The sequence below is a fragment of the Chrysemys picta genome, chromosome 2 (genome assembly GCF_011386835.1).
Source record: "Chrysemys picta bellii isolate R12L10 chromosome 2, ASM1138683v2, whole genome shotgun sequence".
In the NCBI taxonomy this organism is placed as follows: domain Eukaryota; kingdom Metazoa; phylum Chordata; order Testudines; family Emydidae; genus Chrysemys; species Chrysemys picta.
This window is the reverse complement of record NC_088792.1, coordinates 280,606,723-280,623,856: the sequence shown is the minus strand read 5'-3', so window position 1 is coordinate 280,623,856 and position 17,134 is coordinate 280,606,723. Positions and strand designations below refer to the sequence as shown.

At 39.4% G+C, this 17,134-nt stretch overlaps 1 protein-coding gene across 8 annotated transcripts in view; it reads left to right on the top strand.

The window, feature by feature from the left end:
* TRAPPC9 (trafficking protein particle complex subunit 9) overlaps positions 1-17,134 on the top strand; it is an 852,706-nt gene that overhangs the window by 76,558 nt on the left and 759,014 nt on the right. For all 8 annotated transcript variants that reach the window (XM_065586245.1, XM_005291042.5, XM_005291041.5 and 5 more), the window contains exon 10: positions 16,128-16,254. In XM_065586245.1, the coding sequence (XP_065442317.1) occupies positions 16,128-16,254 (127 nt within the window). The remainder of the gene's footprint in view (positions 1-16,127; positions 16,255-17,134) is intronic.

Sequence of the window (17,134 nt, the reverse complement as noted above, 5' to 3'; positions counted from 1 at the left end):
AACCTTCCAGAGATCTAGAAGCACCCGAATGGCCTCCGCACTGGCACTAACTCTCAAATTCTGGCAATCCCATATTTTGAGTAACTTGAAGTGGCTGTTATCAACATGGACCGCTGCCTGAATTGCCTCTCTCATGCCTGACTTAATTCTTGCAAGTTGTCACTGCCACTAGAATGGGAAAAATCTCTTGTTGAGTTTGTTCCCATCCCTTTCCTGATCCAGTAAGCACCCCTTGACAACATTCAGCTGGACTCTCATGCCCCCCTTCAAGAAAATACTGTTGTACTGACTAAGGAATTATCCAACCCAATGAAAAACCCCCATCTCTTAATTTTCCATCAGTATATATGGTCTGGTTTTGATTAGGGAGGCAGCTGACTGCCAAGTGTAAAATACCCATTCCAAGGCCACCGCCTGGGGTGTGAAATTGAAGATGTCCACACTTTGTAGTTCATGAAAAGTAATCTTCCTGGATGCCCTGGTCCTCCTAGCAAATGTATGCAATTCTACCAGTTTAACAGTGAATAGAGATACCTGCCTGTATCTAACTAAGGGCTACACTCACAACTCTCTAGTGGAGAAATAGTAGGTAGCCTCCCAGCCCCGCTCACTTGTTGGAAGCACTCATACTAGCTGCCACACTGAATTGCCCCACAATCACACATTCTCTCTGTCTGCTGTAGGAAGAGAGCATAGCCAGCCACCCTGCCCCTACAGGAATCACTCTGCTGATTAGTGATTGATGAGAGACTTCCTTCTGGTTGCCTGGTGTATAAATATAATTCTCCCCCACTCACCGGTGTTCATGGTGACTCAGTGCACCCACTTGGTCTGTCCTCCCTCTCTTTTCTCCCTCATATCCCAAATGCAGTAGGGCCCCTTAAAGGAGCCCCATTCCCTTTATTTTGGGACAGCCAAGTAAAGACCCACCATATTCAATTATGGTGAGCACATTTGAGGGGGAAAAACAAGGACAAGTAATCTTTTCTTCTAAAATAAAATATTTAAAAAAAAAGAAATTAAGGAATACAGGTGAAGAACAATAGTTGATTGCAAACTCTCAGTTTAACTCTTAACATATTAGAAGGATAAAATTGCACAAGCAAAAGATAACTGAAATTAACATAATAAACAAGCTGCTGTACCGTTTCTTAGCTTCTGTTTTGTATTCTACGCTTTTCATGTGTAACATTACAATTAAATATCTTAAAACATTTTCCATATGCAAATAGGATTGACTGCCTTATGCTGCAGTGTTTTCTTTCTCTGTACAAATTATGCATACACACAAACATAAAGGGATTGATTTATGAGGGAGGATTAAAAAGTAATTATATGTGTTGATGAAACCATTACTAAGGATGTTTTTAGCTGTATGCAAGTCTTAATAGAGGGAGGTGTTGTTTGAGATGACATGACTGTAACTGAGTAATAGATGCAGTTCAGAAAACATACTCCTAGACTGAATATATTGGGAACACCTGTTGACAAGCACACTCGAATAGTTTGAATAGCCTTCTAAGGCGATGGGGCAGTGATGCCATCATTAAGTTTGACACATCAATCCTTAAGCAGCTGCACATAATAGAATCACAACTCAACAAGGTTTAACTAAGAACTTATTATACTTGGTGGACGTATTGGAGATTGGATGCACTTATCTGAATTTCCTCCCTTTTTCTGTCTGTATTTCAAATTACGTTTCAGTGGAGTTTGTTTGCCGGGTTGGTCCCAGGATATTAGAGACGCAAGATGGGTGAGGAAGTATCTTTTATTGGATAAAATTTTGTTGATGAAAGAGACAAACTTTCAAGCTACCCAGAGCTGCTCTTTTTAGGCTTGTCTCTTTTTCATCAACAAAAGTTGGTCCAGTAAAAGGTTGGTCTCACCCACCTTGTCTCTGATGGAGTTGGTACATTTGTCATTAAACAGTAATTAGAACATCAGTGAATGCCAGTGTTGTCACCACGTTTGATGTCAGTTGTAGATTTAATCGGATTTAACATTGGTAGGATTTTTTGGAGGGGAAAATAGAATCAAGGCCCAAGAGGAAAACAAAAGATGACAACTACTGTTACTCTCCTCTTGCCAGGTATTTGGTTTTTTGATGGAAAAAATCTTTGATATAAAATTATTTATTACCTTAAGTAACAACACAGGGCCCCATGATGAAAGATGTTTTTTTTTTTTTAAAAAAAAACACACCTGTTTTCAAAGACAAGTTCTTGGCTCCCCATAAATTAAATTGTTTCTTTTTGTTGTTGTTGCTTCTCTGTTGGAGATGTAGGAGAACTAGGGGAATTGAACGAAATAATTACACATCAAGAATTGTTTTAAGAATGACTGACTCTCTTTGGCAGCTGTCCAGCAAAGAGAGCAGCTCCTTTGCTCCAAATGGAGTCACTCTCTTTAGTGGTTCAAAAAAGTCCTATAGAAAGGATAGCAAATAAAGACACTATTTATATACCCAACAGACAAAAATTATTTCTCTTGAACTCTTAGGTAAATCTTAATGATAAATTTATTTAAACAAAGTAAAGAAATATAGCCTAGTCCACTTATACATGCAATTAAAAAAAACAAATAACATCTGTAAATCATTTTTTCATGTCGCCTTTCATCCTTTGACAAGTAACACTGCTTTACAGCCAAAATGCTTCTGAAATAAATGTAGTCAAACTTTACTAATTCTGGGTCACTGAGAACGAAAATGATGCTTAAAATTGTTGATTGGCTCTAGTTTTCAAGATATGCTATTGGGTCAGTATATACGACCCTTGACTTGGGAATGGCAGAAGATAAGTGAGTTATAAAGGGAAGGGATCTCAATTTAAACCAGAAATGACTAAACTACATCTTTGACTGGATCTATGAATAAATCTGACTGGGTTTGGACATTGCTTTTTAGGCAAAACAATGAATGATGCAATCTGAAGCTGGTATTGCATCATACATGATATGAATTGCATCATGTTATTCCTAGAAGTCATGGATGATGCAATCATAATGAAGCTTACATCACTCTGCTGAACAAATTGCCCTATATCAGCTCTAGAAATCATAGTGTCGTGCTCTCTTATTTGTCAGTGTTTGATTTTGCAAAGGGATACATTTCTGTTTAGCCAAAGTGAGCAGAGATGCCTCGTACTTGTGTGAACAGTGCAGATAACTTCTGCTATGTTTGTGGTGAAGTGACTTTTGCATCACAAAAGTGCAGTATAACCACTATGGTTAAGAAAGCCTATCACCTTTATTTTGGCTGCAAAATTGGAGATCAGGACAAGAGATGGGCCCCACACCTATGCTGCAACACTTGTGCAACAAATCTTGGCCAGTGGTTGAACAGGAAAAGGAAATCTGCCTTTTGCAGTGCCAATGATTTGGAGAGAGCCAACAGATGATACCTGCAATTGTTACTTCTGCATGGTGCCTCCAGTTGGGAAAGGTGTGTCAAAGAAGAAAAAGTGGACTGTGCATTATCCAAACATTCCATCAGCTATACGCCCAGTACCCCACGGAGAAGGACTGCCGGTTCCTGATGCACCAGAATCATTCTGACTTGAGTCAGACGAGGAAGAGGATGAAACTTCTGGTCCTGAACCATCAATGTCACAGGACTCACATTTTCTCCCATCCTCCTCCTCTGAACCACACCTCATAACACAAGGTGAACTGAATGACCTTGTCAGGGATTTGGAACTCCCCAAGAGTAAGGCAGAGCTATTGGACTCCAGACTACAGCAGTGGAATCTCCTGGCAGGCGATGTTAGGGTTTCCATGTTCCGTGACCATCAGAAGGATCTTGTCCCATTCTTCTTCATGGAAGGTGATCTTGTAGCCTGCAACAACATAGATGGTGTGATGGCAGCCCTCAACATCGTTCACGATCCAGATGAGTGGAGACTGTTCATTGATTCATCGAAGACGAGTCTTAAAGCTGTTTTACTGCATAATGGCAATGTTTTGCCATCAATTCCAGTTGGTCATGCAGTCCATATGAAGGAAACCTATGACAACATGTAACAACTTTTGAGGTGCATAAACTATGACCAACATCAGTGGCAGCTTTGTGGCGATTTGAAGGTTGTTGCTCTCTTGCTTGGTCTGCAGACTGGATACACAAAGTACTGCTGTTTTCTCTGCGAATGGGATAGTCGTGCAAGAGATTCCCGCTACATCAAGAAAGATTGGCCACTCCGACAGTCATTGGAGCCTGGGAGGAAAAGTGTTCAGCATCCACCACTTGTTGAATCAAGGAAGATTTTGTTACCATCCTTACACATCAAGCTGGGTCTGATGAACTTTGTCAAGGCCATTGACAAAACACAAGCAGCTTTCAAGTACCTCCGTGGAAAATTTCCAAGGTTAAGTGAAGCTAAGATAAAGGAAGGTGTCTTTGTTGGTCCTCAGATTCGTGAACTTCTTCAAGATGATGCATTTGACCATGCACTGCATGGCAAGGAAAAGACGGCATGGAAAGCCTTCCAGTTAGTGGCAATAAATTTTCTCGGAAACAACAAGGCAGACAACTACAGGTTGTTGGTGGAAAACCTTCTCAAGGCATACAAAAGCCTTGGTTGCAACATGTCACTAAAGATACATTTTTTGCACTCTCATCTAGATTTTTTTTCCACCGAACTGCGGAGCAGTGAGCGACGAGGACGGCGAGCGATTTCACCAGGATGTTGCAACAATGGAGAAACGCTATCAGGGCAAATGGAGCCCATCAATGCTTGCAGACTATTGCTGGACAGTGACAAGAGATGCTCCATTTAATGAATACAAGAGACAAGCCAAGAAGCGCCGAGTAGACATTGAATAGGACTAAACTATGTACATAATAGTTTTTTGCCTTTTGTTTTATAATTTTTATATGTATATATATAACCCTTTTACTGATTTTTAAAGTGTTACATAAACAGGTCAGGTGAAATACCATGTAAAGCAACCATAAACACATGAAAAGACCTAGGTTTACAATTTATGATTAAAACTCTACCATCTACACAATATACGTAGACATAAAATGTAAAAACTTAAATATCTTAGAAACAGTAGCCAATCAGTTGTTTTAATTGTCATATTTGAATTCAGCACATCAAAATACATAATAAATAGCACATGTTATCTCTGAAGCAGACGACTTCTCAAAAATTGTAGACCAGTGTAATTGTATATGGACTGAATAGAGCAGTTAACTCCCAGCATGTCTACCAACAGTGATTTCTCTTTGGTTCATTTTGTCTTTATAGCAAATTACTTTATATCTGAAGCACCAAACACAAAGAGGGAAAACATGAACATAAAAAGGGGAGTTGGGAAGCACAAAACCCAGAAAAGTTCATAATAAAAATATTTTTGGGAACATTTTAATATTTTTTAAACAAAAGGGATTGTCTCATCTGTTTATTGCTTCAGTATTTTAGTCCCAGATTTTTAATAGAATTTAGGCATGTAACTTTTGTTGATTTAAATGGGAATTAGGTGGCTAAATACCTTTAAAATTTGGCCCCTAATGTGTTTCAGACATTAATCAATTCATCCTTACAGCATCTCTGTTTTAAAAACAGCGCACAAACTATCATTCCAGTTTTACATATGGGGAACAAAGGCACCAACAGATGGAGTGACTTGTCCAATATCCAACAGGAAGTCTGTGGCAGAGCTATGAACTGAACACAGTCCTGTGCCTTAGCCCCAAGGCCAACTTCCTTTCTAGGGATAGATGTCAAGGGGAAGCAAGTTCCACATCCTGGGACCTGCAACAGCAGATACATGATTGCCAACCTAATTTGCAGTGGTGGGATCTGCACAGGCTTGTTTAATATTTAATGTGTGGTTCTATCAGTTTAAAAAGCATCACTGCTATTCAGCATAAATTTAGCATATATTCATGATCGATTATAGCAAATGAATACTAGTGCAAAGTGATATGTTCTGCAGTAACAGTGTTTAATTTAAACAGAATTAAGAGTTCCTCTGGCATAGCAAGTTACTTCGCTTTTTAAAAATTCTTTCTGTCAAAGAACCAGAAAAATGTTTTCTGTGGTGTTGGTATATACATTTTAATAATGAAGTGGTTGGCGAGGTCTGAGAAGAATGAGATAATCAGGAATACGAATGTGTAGTGCATAGCGTTCTCCTAGGAAAACCTTTTACTGTAGAGATGGATTAAGATGCTGCTATGCATAGCTGATGCACGAAATTAAACTGCAAAATGGCAAGCTCTTGATTCTTTTCATTTATTTGAAACAAAGCTGGTGCCGTTGATTATATTAGAGTACCAGACCAAGGCACTAATATTCAGCTTCTTATAATGCTGTACATTAAAATTATACCACTTATTAGTGCTGTTATTACTTTAGGAGCTTATTATTGTTTCCTTTATGCAATAAGCCTGTTTTCAGAACTTCTAACTGGTGTTTTTTGTCACTCATAACTTTCTAAAAAATTCACTTATTAGGCTGAAATTTTCATGACCTGGTGACTGACTAAAGGTTAATTGTTTTGGAAAGTTTGAACCAAAATGATATAGCTGTTTTTGAGCATATAAGAGCAGGGGAAAGAAACACAGTCTGAGTGGCTAGCTTTGAACTTTTCAGGGAGAGGGATAGCTCAGTGGTTTGAGCATTGGCCTGTTAAACCTAGGGTTGTGAGTTCAATCCTTGAGGGGCCACTTAGGGATCTGGGGCAAAATTAGTACTTGTTCCTGCTAGTGAAGGCAGGGGGCTGGACTCGATGACCTTTCAAGGTCCCTTCCAGTTCTAAGAAATGGGATATCTCCATTTATTTATTTATTTATTTATTTATTTGAATAAGAACTTTCTGCTTGCTAGAATTCTTGAAATTTTTTTCTTACAGTAGACAAAATTGGGGATAGAAATTTGGAGGTTGGTAATGCTCACTGAAAAATGCTTTTGGGTGTTCTGATTAAATTGATTTAGATTTGGAAGAGTTAGGAGACTCTGAAAATACGACTGCACAGTACATTTTTAATAATTGCACTTTTAGAACAATTTTGCAAGGAAGGTAATCTGTGCTGCACATACTCACTTCTTATTTAGCTGTATAGTGAACGTGTACATCTCTTAGAACTTATCTAGACAAGGAATTATTCAGGAACATCTAGTAATGAAGAGCAACCATGTATGAGCACTCACATTCCAGAATAAGAGTGCCTTGTTCCTGTTTCGTTTAACACATTTTCATGGGTTAAGCAAAACAGAAATAATCAGGAACAGCTGTTCCTGAATAACTCCATGTGTAGACAAGTCCTTAATTATGGAGCCATACTATGATTCTGAGGCCCATTGGTGCCAACAGGTAAAGGCGTCACTGTTCTCTACAAGCAGCTCCTGTCTTAGATCTGACAAACTCAGCACACCTAATACACCACTCTCATGGTGTTTATCCAGGAACGGTAGCATGTGAGGTCTCTACTGAAAACTTGTAACTTAGCGCTAGTCATAATAATTGTCAGTTGTGTGATAGGTAGTATTTATGGAATAATGTAACTATATAGAAAAGTATGCCTTATGCTCTTGGACTAAGTTTGTCACCAAGGAATCATATACCTTGGTGATGGCCTATTCAAGTGGGAGTGATGTAATGCAAAGTTAAATTGTCTACCTTAGCCCCACCCCAGAAAAGTCCATGGAAAACGGTCAAAGATAACGTTAAACAATTGAAATCGTTTTGCGGTAAAAAGGAAGATTGTGAGATACATGGGGTCGCCCTGTCTGCGAATAAAGACAAAAGACTGATTCAGTATATTACACAGTGGAAAAAGACACTCTGCATCCATTCACTGAGGAGACATCTTGCTGAGTTGGGGAGTTTCATGAAAGATTGGATCCTGGTTCCTGTCAAGCCATACAGTTCTGCAACAGACTGAACTTTGGGGGGAAAACCTACTTTATTAGAAAAAGTAACTATTAGTGTAGGGCAGGGGTGGGCAAATTATGGCCTGTGGGCCGCATCCGGCCCGCCAGCCGTTTTAAACGGACCCTCGAGCTCCCGCTCCGGAGTGGGTTCTGGGGCTTGCCCTGCTGCTGTGCTCCAGTGGGGGAGCAGGGTCGGGAGCTGCTTCGTGGGGCTCCCGGAAGCAGCGGCATGTCCCCCCCTCCAGCTCCTAGGCACAGGGGCAGCAGGAGGCTCCGATCCGCATGCTGTCCCTGCAGCTCCCATTGGCCAGGAACCGCGGCCAATCGGTGCTGCAGAGGCAGCTCCTGTGACGGGGCAGCGCGCAGCAGAACTGCCTGGCTGTGCCTCCACGTAGGAGCCGGAGGGGGGACATCCTGCTGCTTCCGGGAGCTGCTTGAGGTAAGCGTCACCCGGAGCCTGCACCCCTGAGCCACCCTCCTGCCCCAGCCCTGATCACCCTCCTGCCCTCCGAACCCCTTGGTCCAGTCTGGAACACCCTCCTGCACCCCAAAACCCTCATCCTCAGCCCCAGCCCAGAGCCTGCACCCCCCCAGCTGGAGCCCTCATCCTCAGCCCCACCCCACACCCCCAGCCCGGAGCCCACACCCCAACCCCAATTTCGTGAGCATTCATGGCCCGCCATACAATTTCTATACCCCGATGTGGCCGTCAGGCCAAAAAGTTTGCCCACTCCTGGTGTAGGGCCTAGTTTATGTGGAATTGTTTTGTGTTGTAACTGTTTGTTTCCATCACTCTTATTTCTATTGGAATCTCCTAGTCTTTCTTAAAAACAATTTTTTTTTAAATAAGTGCTGTGTATTATACAGGAGGGGTGATATAAGGTAAAAGTGGTAAACTGGAGTACACTGCTCCTTTGGAAGCAGAGGATCTGGGATTTCTGTGAATAGCCAGTGTGGACATGACAGTAGAACCCTTAAAGGGAAGTCTGGGACTGGGGTGTACCTCTTCTTAAACTGCAAGACAAAGACAGGGCCTGCATAGCCTGGAGGAGCATGTTAGAATGGATGAAAATCTGGTGGTGGTAAGGAGCTAACACCCAGCTGCCACAGGCAAGACACTCCCTTTTGTCGGAGGTGACTGTGTAACATAGTGACTCTCAGTTCTGGGTACCACAAGAACCATGTCACATGCCTTATTTAGGCCTGGTCTACACTACACGGTGAAGTCAACACAGGACAGCTTATGTCCACCTAGCTGTGGACACTTCCCTTAAATTTGGCTCTCTGACATAAGTGCCTCTCTATGCTGAAACAACACCTCCCCAATGGTGTACAGTCAGTTGATAAAATTAGGTGAATGCATTGTCAGTGTAGACACTGCATTGCTCATGTTGACTGGTACCGGTCTTCAGTAGCTGCCCCACACTGCTCCATGTTGACAGTGCAACAGTGACAGAACAAGGAGTAATGGTGACAGAACAAGAAGTAATGGTCTCAAGTTGCAGTGGGGGAGGTGTAGGTTGGATTTTAGGAAAAACTTTTTCACTAGGAGGGTGGTGAAGCACTGGAATGGGTTAACTAGGGAGGTGGAGGAATCTCCTTCCTTTAGAGGTTTTTAAGGTCAGACTTGACAAAGCCCTGGCTTGGATGATTTAGTTGGGGATTGGTCCTGCTTTGAGCAGGGGGTTGGACTAGATGACCTCTTGAGGTCCCTTCCAACCCTGATATTCTGTGAATACAAGCACTTCTGATGAGGATGCGCACTGCTGACTCTGAACTGCTGACACAAGGTAACAAGTGCATGTGCGCACACAAGCGATTTAATAACTGCAGTGGCTGTATGCTGAGTGAGTTAGGTTGAGATTTTGTAGAGCAGACATGGCCTTGTTTTTTTCCTTCAGTAATAAATATGCATAGTTTTGTGAATCGTGTTTAAGCTATTTTTTTTTTTAATTTTCAGTTAAAAAAAGGTTGCTAGCTGTTCTTTAATCAATGCCCCATGGTTAATAGGATGAAAGGATGTTTAAAAGCAACAGGCTAATCTTTGTGAACTGTTTTGTTAGTAGTAAAATATTTAGGGTTTTTAAACAGGATCTTGGTCTAATGTGGTTAGGGTAATGATTGAGGATTTCTTCATACTCCTTCAAATAAATATTTTAAATTGCTCTGTCTTGGATTGTTTTTAATTTACTTAATGTTTTTGATTCCAGGGCTTCAGTCTTGTTGGAGAGACACTTTTTTCCTAGTTACATTTATTTTAACAGATAACCTTGAATTGGCTGGGCTGCATAATGAATTCATATACAACAATATTATAATTCTGCACAGTAGAAATAACTTTGTGGCTCTGACATAAAAAAGTGAAGGGGTTTATTTGTGGGGAAAAATGAGCTAGTTCGGTTTCTCTGTTAATCTCTGTAGAGATTTAAACCTAAAATACTAGGGAGTGAGGATTAAGTGCATGTTCCAGTGTGCTATTTTTGGGTTTATGGTGTTTTAAACTAAGTTGTTCAAGTAATTAATGTGTTAATGCTGTTTGGGGGAAAAATCTGTGAATGAAAACTTCAGGGACTTGGTAAAATTTCATTAATATGCACATTAAATATGGTAAAACTTGTTTTAAAAGAGCAGCACCATGTTTTTGAAAAGTGAACAAGCCATGTTTGCTTTTATAACAGAGTACATATGCATTAGTTTTTTGAAAAATTTAAATGTCAAATTATTTTTTAACATTGAAAAATCTACAGTTTTGTATGTAAGTTAATATTTAAATTTTAAAAGTTGGAGTGCTTGTTAGAGAGCAATCCAAGTATAAAGCTAGTGTGTATTGTAAGTGGAATTTTTCATAATGAGGCACGGGTGACGGATTACTTACACTGAGAGAGCAAAGGGTACTCCCTATAGAGTACAAATAATGTTCAAATTCTCAATGACTTGTCACAGTTTAGGGCAACTGCACCTGTATTTCCCTGCTTCATGGTCCAGAAAGGGTACCCACTCTAGGCACTCTGTTACTCAGTCGTCACTTCTCTTTCCTGATCAGGGATTTTCTAGGCTGCCTGATTCCCTCCCTACGTTGTGAGAACCGCAACAGTCACACTGCGTAGGCAAGCCTGCCATGATTTCTCTCCAGAGGCTATAAACTGGATAATTGTGCAGTTATATGGTACCACCCAGCTTTTCCTAAGCAAGCACATTTATTGTTAATGTGAAAGCGTTACAGATGTAGCCTTTTATTGAAATTGAATTAATAGTTCTGTGTTGGGCTCCTGTTTCTATACAGTTTTAAGACCAACAGGGTAAAGTTGCCCTTAGTGATTTTCTAAAGTTGGGAGGCTGTAGGAACACACAAAGGACAGTAACCACAAACACACTCACATGTAAGGAATCTTGTCCGTAGCATAATTTTTACTAAGCAGATGATTAAGGCTACAATCACAAATATATAAAACCTAAGATCATACTGTATTCCTACTCACGTACCCAAAGATATTATAGTCTGGTGGATGTATCAACAGTTGATCATCAATAAAGGGGTGATTCCTGCTGGGGTCTTCCCGAAAGGTTCTTCCTACCCTATCCATGCCAGGAAATCCTTTTTATCCTGTTATGACCACACTAACACCTTATGCATAGCATGAGGGTTTCAACCTTCTTTTCCTTATCTGTACTTCACAGCCAATAAATTCTGGGGTACTCTGCTATTCATAGGTTATTCTTTGTTTCCTTTATTCTTATAAGCATCTTAGTAACATTTACTTAGACATGTTACCATGGTAACCTGTGGTAAGAACAGAACTTTCCATGATGTTACAATCAGTTGCCTTGTAATCTCTCATTTTTTCTCTCATTACAACTTTCCTTACTGCCACCTATGTGTAAATCTCATGTAAAAGGTATGTAATTATGTTAAATTGTTCTTTAGTGCAAATACTGTCCAGATTCTGACATTTGTTAGAGCTACATTATAAATGCTACCTTCTTAAAAAAAAGTATAATTTAGTTAATTACAACTTTAGATTAAAATTTATTAGACTGCACATTTTCTAATTAGTTTTACAAGTCTGTTTGATCTAAATCAATGATTTTTTTAATGAGATTTAAATCACGATTTGCTGCACCCCATAGCACTTTAATCTTGCTAATCTTCTTAATACCTTAACTTGCATAACATTGGGAATGACTGATGTGCATTGCACTGTGAGTTCCAGACTCAGAATCTATCTCTAGGTGTAATTACTGCATGTATGCCCTGTAATTATAACCTGAGATAGTGGTGCCACAATCACTGTGGAGTGGCATATGTTGAGATTTTAATCGTGTACTGTAACAGGGTGGCTTGCCCTTGGGCTGGTGAGCCTCGGGGTAAGCTAGCCCTTATTACAAGATGAGCCCTATCTGAGAGGAATCTGAGGCAGCAGGAAATTGAAGAGGGGATTTGATAGAGAGAAGTAGCTGGGACTGCTGGAAGCAGGAGGCCTGGCAATAAGGGCTTGTCTTCGCTACTGGGGAGATCGATGCTGCTGCAATTGATGCAGTGGGTGTTTGATTTAGCGGGTCTTCCACTAAATCGACAGAGTGCTCTCCAGTCGACCCTGGTATTCCAGCTCCCTGAGAAGAATGATGACTGGAGAGGGTCTCCCATTGACGCAGCACAGAGAAGATACTGAGGTAAGTCGACGTAAGCCACATTGACTCCAGCTATATTAGTCATGTAGCTGGAGTAGTGTAATTTAGGTTGACTTACCCCGGTGAAGACAAGCCCCGCACTCCAAACCCCTGCTCCAGCCCAGTGAAAGTGAGTGAGTGAGAGAGGGGGGAGGGAGGGAGGATGGAATGAGTGGGGGTGGGGCCTTGGAGAAGGGGCAGGGCGAGGGTGTTCGGTTTTCTGCAATAAGAAAGGTGGCAACCCTAAGTATTTTTTAATTTTGCAGTCATACAGACGTACGTGAGTGAAACACAAAATGTGTATTTTCAGGGTACTAAAATGAAAGCACTTAATTAAAAAGGAGAAAACACTCTTGACAAAAGTTGATCAGCTTATAGTACTGAGCTGTCCTTGCCATTGTCTGCATCAGGAACCAAATGCCAGTTGCCTGATACCGTTAGCATTTGGGAGACACCTTGTCAACCACAATTTAAGTCTTTCCTTATGTGTAACTTTGGAAAACAAGATTGTTCTTTTTGTTTGTCTTGGTTTGCGTTTCAGTACCTCCATTATTCTGAAGCTAGTCATAGCGTACTTTGTTTCTACTGTTGAATAGCTTTTAGGCACAAACCACATTTGACTAAGTGCATGGATAAAGCTTTCACATAGTTTGCATTTTCTAATTGGAAAAAGGCACAAGAAAGATTTGAGACACACCGAGCTTCTTCGTATCACCATGAAGAAGTAAATATTTTTTTAAAAGACCACAAAGAATGTTGGTGACGTGCTAAGTTTTCAGTACTCTCAGAGGAAAGAAGAAAGCAGAAAAATCCTAATGAAGATATGAAGTTGTATGTGATATGTTGCCTGATGAGGATTTGGCCATTGTACTGAACAAACTGAAAATACACCCTTCAGTGGACAGGTTGACTGCCCACACTTATCTGAGTTCCCTTTCTCTTCATCAGGCTCATCCCTGTTTGCTTGATGGGACTGGCTAGGCTGCCGCGGAGTCTCAAAGAGATCCTGATTTGCATCATAGGTGGAGTCCTCTGTTGTCTCCTCGTTAGAATATCAGAGTTGGAAGGGACCTCAGGAGGTCCTCTAGTCCCAACCCCCTGCTCAAAGCAGGACCAATCCCCAACTAAATCCCCAAATCCCTAAATGGCCCCCTCAAGGATTGAACTCACAACCGTGGGTTTAGCAGGCCAATGCTCAAACTACTGAGCTATCCCTCCTTCTCCTTGCTGTTTATGGCAGCATCTCTGTCTCAGGCTCCTCTATTCCGGACAGGAGCGCATCAAGTTCATGGAGCCGAAATGGTTGTTTGGGCAATTGCACACAACAAGAGTGAGCTACTAGTTGTACTGATTTCAGGATAGGTTTATTCAATTTGCAAGGAGGGTCTTATAAACTCTTCAAGACAGAATGGTCTTTGTATAGTGCCTAGCACAGTGGGGTCTTCATACCTGATTGACATCTCCTAGGTGTTACTGCAGCAAAAAGAATATTTTGACAAGTAATTTGGGGATTGATTAGTTCTCCTCACTTTATAAATGGATTTTGGGGAAAAGCATAACAAGGTGAAGATGTATGCAAAACTCTTTTCAAGTGGTATAAATGACTAATTCTAATATTTTTTTAGGTGCTAGACTTCAAAATAATGAAAAACAATTTTGTTTTGCTGTGGACTAATAAACTTAATGAGCAGTTAACTTTCTTTGGAAAACTTAGGAGACAATTTTATGTAGAACTGTTCTCAATATATTTTGTGCAATTCTTATTATAAATTACTTGGGATATGTTAAGGAAATTAATATGTTTATGTAAAATATTATCATTGTGTGTAGTTTTACGCCATATCTGATGTTGGGTTCCTGTTTGCTCGACATCACAAAAAGTTTCTGTGGAATTGAATAGAGGATTATTTAGCTATAGAAGAATCAGGAGGGGCAAATACATGTCAAGTAAAAGTCCTGTTTTATGCACATAATAGAAAATAAATATAGAAACTGTTTCTGCAGTGAATAGAAGATTTTTTTCAGAATTCTGTGTGAAGCTTCTCAGATTACCTTTATACAGAGTTTGAAAACTAAGCAAAGTCTGACACCCTTTCCTTTTCTGCCCTTTCCTCTTTCTATTCATATTCTCAGGTACACTTACGAAAAAAGTTCATTTTCTTATGTGTTAAGTGATTGGCATATTATCTTAAGTGTTCATAGTTCAGCATCTAGGTAATTTGCATTCCTTTTTTTACCTTCCAACCTCTGAATGGATTTATGAGAAGGCAGCCTTTTTTTCTACCATTTTTCTTTTCCCCTTCCTTTTACCTCTGTTTCTCCCTCTTCTTTGAGGTCTCTCCCCCTTCTTTTTTAGAAACAAAATGATGATAATGAAGGATCCAAATTACTAATAGAACATGTGTGGAGTTAAAAAAACAAACAAAAAAACCCAGTACATTATACAACGAAATAGTGGAAAATCATATCCTTTTCCTACCACGTTCACCAATACCTGATTTCAGGCCTCTTTCTATGTGTTTAATGGAAGAGCTGTTACATAGGGAATACGGCTTTATGTACTGTTTCAGTGTTGATGGCATCTGCTGTTACATGAGAAACACAGAATCTTGCATTCAGGTAGTTAATCATGAGCCAAATAGTTGTTTATGAACACACACATTTGTTTTGAAATGGCTGTAACACAAGTGTCAAAATAACTGAACAGGTATGGTGAGCTACCTTTCAAAGTGTTTATGACACATCATTGCTATAATATGCTTTGTATGCAAAATAAGTAATCCAAATTGTATAATTTACGTTTGTTTCAATCAATATTGATTTGATACTTGATATTCAAGTTACTTGCTTTCATGCCTTTTTAATCAAACAAATAACAGAAGCAAAACTTGCCCTCATTGGCGGTTTTCAAATTAGGACCATATGTAATTTTTAAAATAAATTTGCTATAGTTTTAACACACAATACCATTGAAATCAATTACTTTTTTTCTTTGTCTATGTGGATATTGTAATTGACTGATAATCTACAGTGATAGTTGACTCTGAGCATCATTCTGTGAACAAATTAGATAAACTGTTCTTGAGGTCATTAGTCCTGCATATATAGAATTAATAGATAAGTTGTCTGTTTGTTGAATGATTGTTCTGGCTATTTTGAAAAAGGAGAAAACCTACATAGAAAACTACATGTAAATTGAAGTTTGAAAAACTATGAAATATGTACAGCAAAAACGTCTAATTTCTCTAATAAGCAATTAGTCTACTGATCATTTTAATAAGCATTACTACAGGTACAGTTTTTACTTTGTAAACTTTTGCTTAAGTAGGACTTAGTCAGAATGCAGTTGCTGTTGTGTGTTAATGTAACACATATTTTAGCATATGCAGTGAGGCCCACTGTATATGGGCTGTAAAAGAGCAAAGGAAATTAAATAAAAATGATGGCATTACAGTACAGTCATGCATCTGACATAAATACCAAAGCAAGTAAAATATAAGTTAAGGCAACTTCATTGTTAACTCAACCTGTTTTGTCTTGATGTTGCAACTCAGTTGAGATCTTATTCTCTTTTAGAAAAGAAAGATGTAACACAAAGCTTAGAAAACTATACATCAAAATGTCCTGGCACGATGGAGTTCATCACACTTCCAGAAGGTTTGAGGTTGCCCCCCGTGCCATTCACCAAGCTGCCTATTGTAAGGTAAGACTATATAAAATGGTGCATTGCAAATGTCTGTATTTAACATTTAAAACTCGTCTTGTAGTATTGAAAATTAGACTAGATAGTCATCAGATCTTATCAACTTGCATAATTTGTTGTCCAGAATGACACTGAAACGCGTTAAATTTGGATTTCTGAGATAAAAATACAGAAGCATAAACTCTGTTCCTTTAGAATGGTTGGGCCAAATGAGACTCTTTGAGTGATGCAGAATTTTCCCTTGTCTTTACATTATATCAGAATTTTCTGAAAATCAAAGTTAAAAATAATCATTGACCAAGAAAAGAGTTGCACATTTTAAGATGGGATTTTCAAAGGTTTAAGGGAGTTAGACACCTAACTCCTATTGACTTGCAGTAGGTTGCCTAACTCTGTTAATCCCCTTCAGACCTCTTAGCCCACATTATTTATATATGTGGTGCATTATTCAAAGTCCTTTCATTAAGTAATTTGCCATCTAATTTAGATATGGAGGTTCTGGAGTGGGAGAAAATGTCATAGGAGAGCAATAATGGAAAAGAAGGCAAAGGAAGATATTTGTTTTTCCAACAAGGACCTTTAGCAGGGAAGGCAAATGCCCACCAAAAAATAAAGTAGATACCACTGTGAACAATGCTCAAAGTAGACTCCAGTTCAACGTGGAGTGTCTGTGAATTTCAATATGCAGGACTTTTGGTACCAAGAAAAGAGAGTAGTAATATTAGTAGAGTGAAAATTAATGAGATACAGAATAAAAACACACAGACTTCGTAGTCTAGATAGTTGGTTTATGTAACCATTTCATTACTGTTATCATCATCTTTTGATCCTATTGTTTAACTTACTAACTGAAGATAAGATTCAACAAATAAGTTTTCTA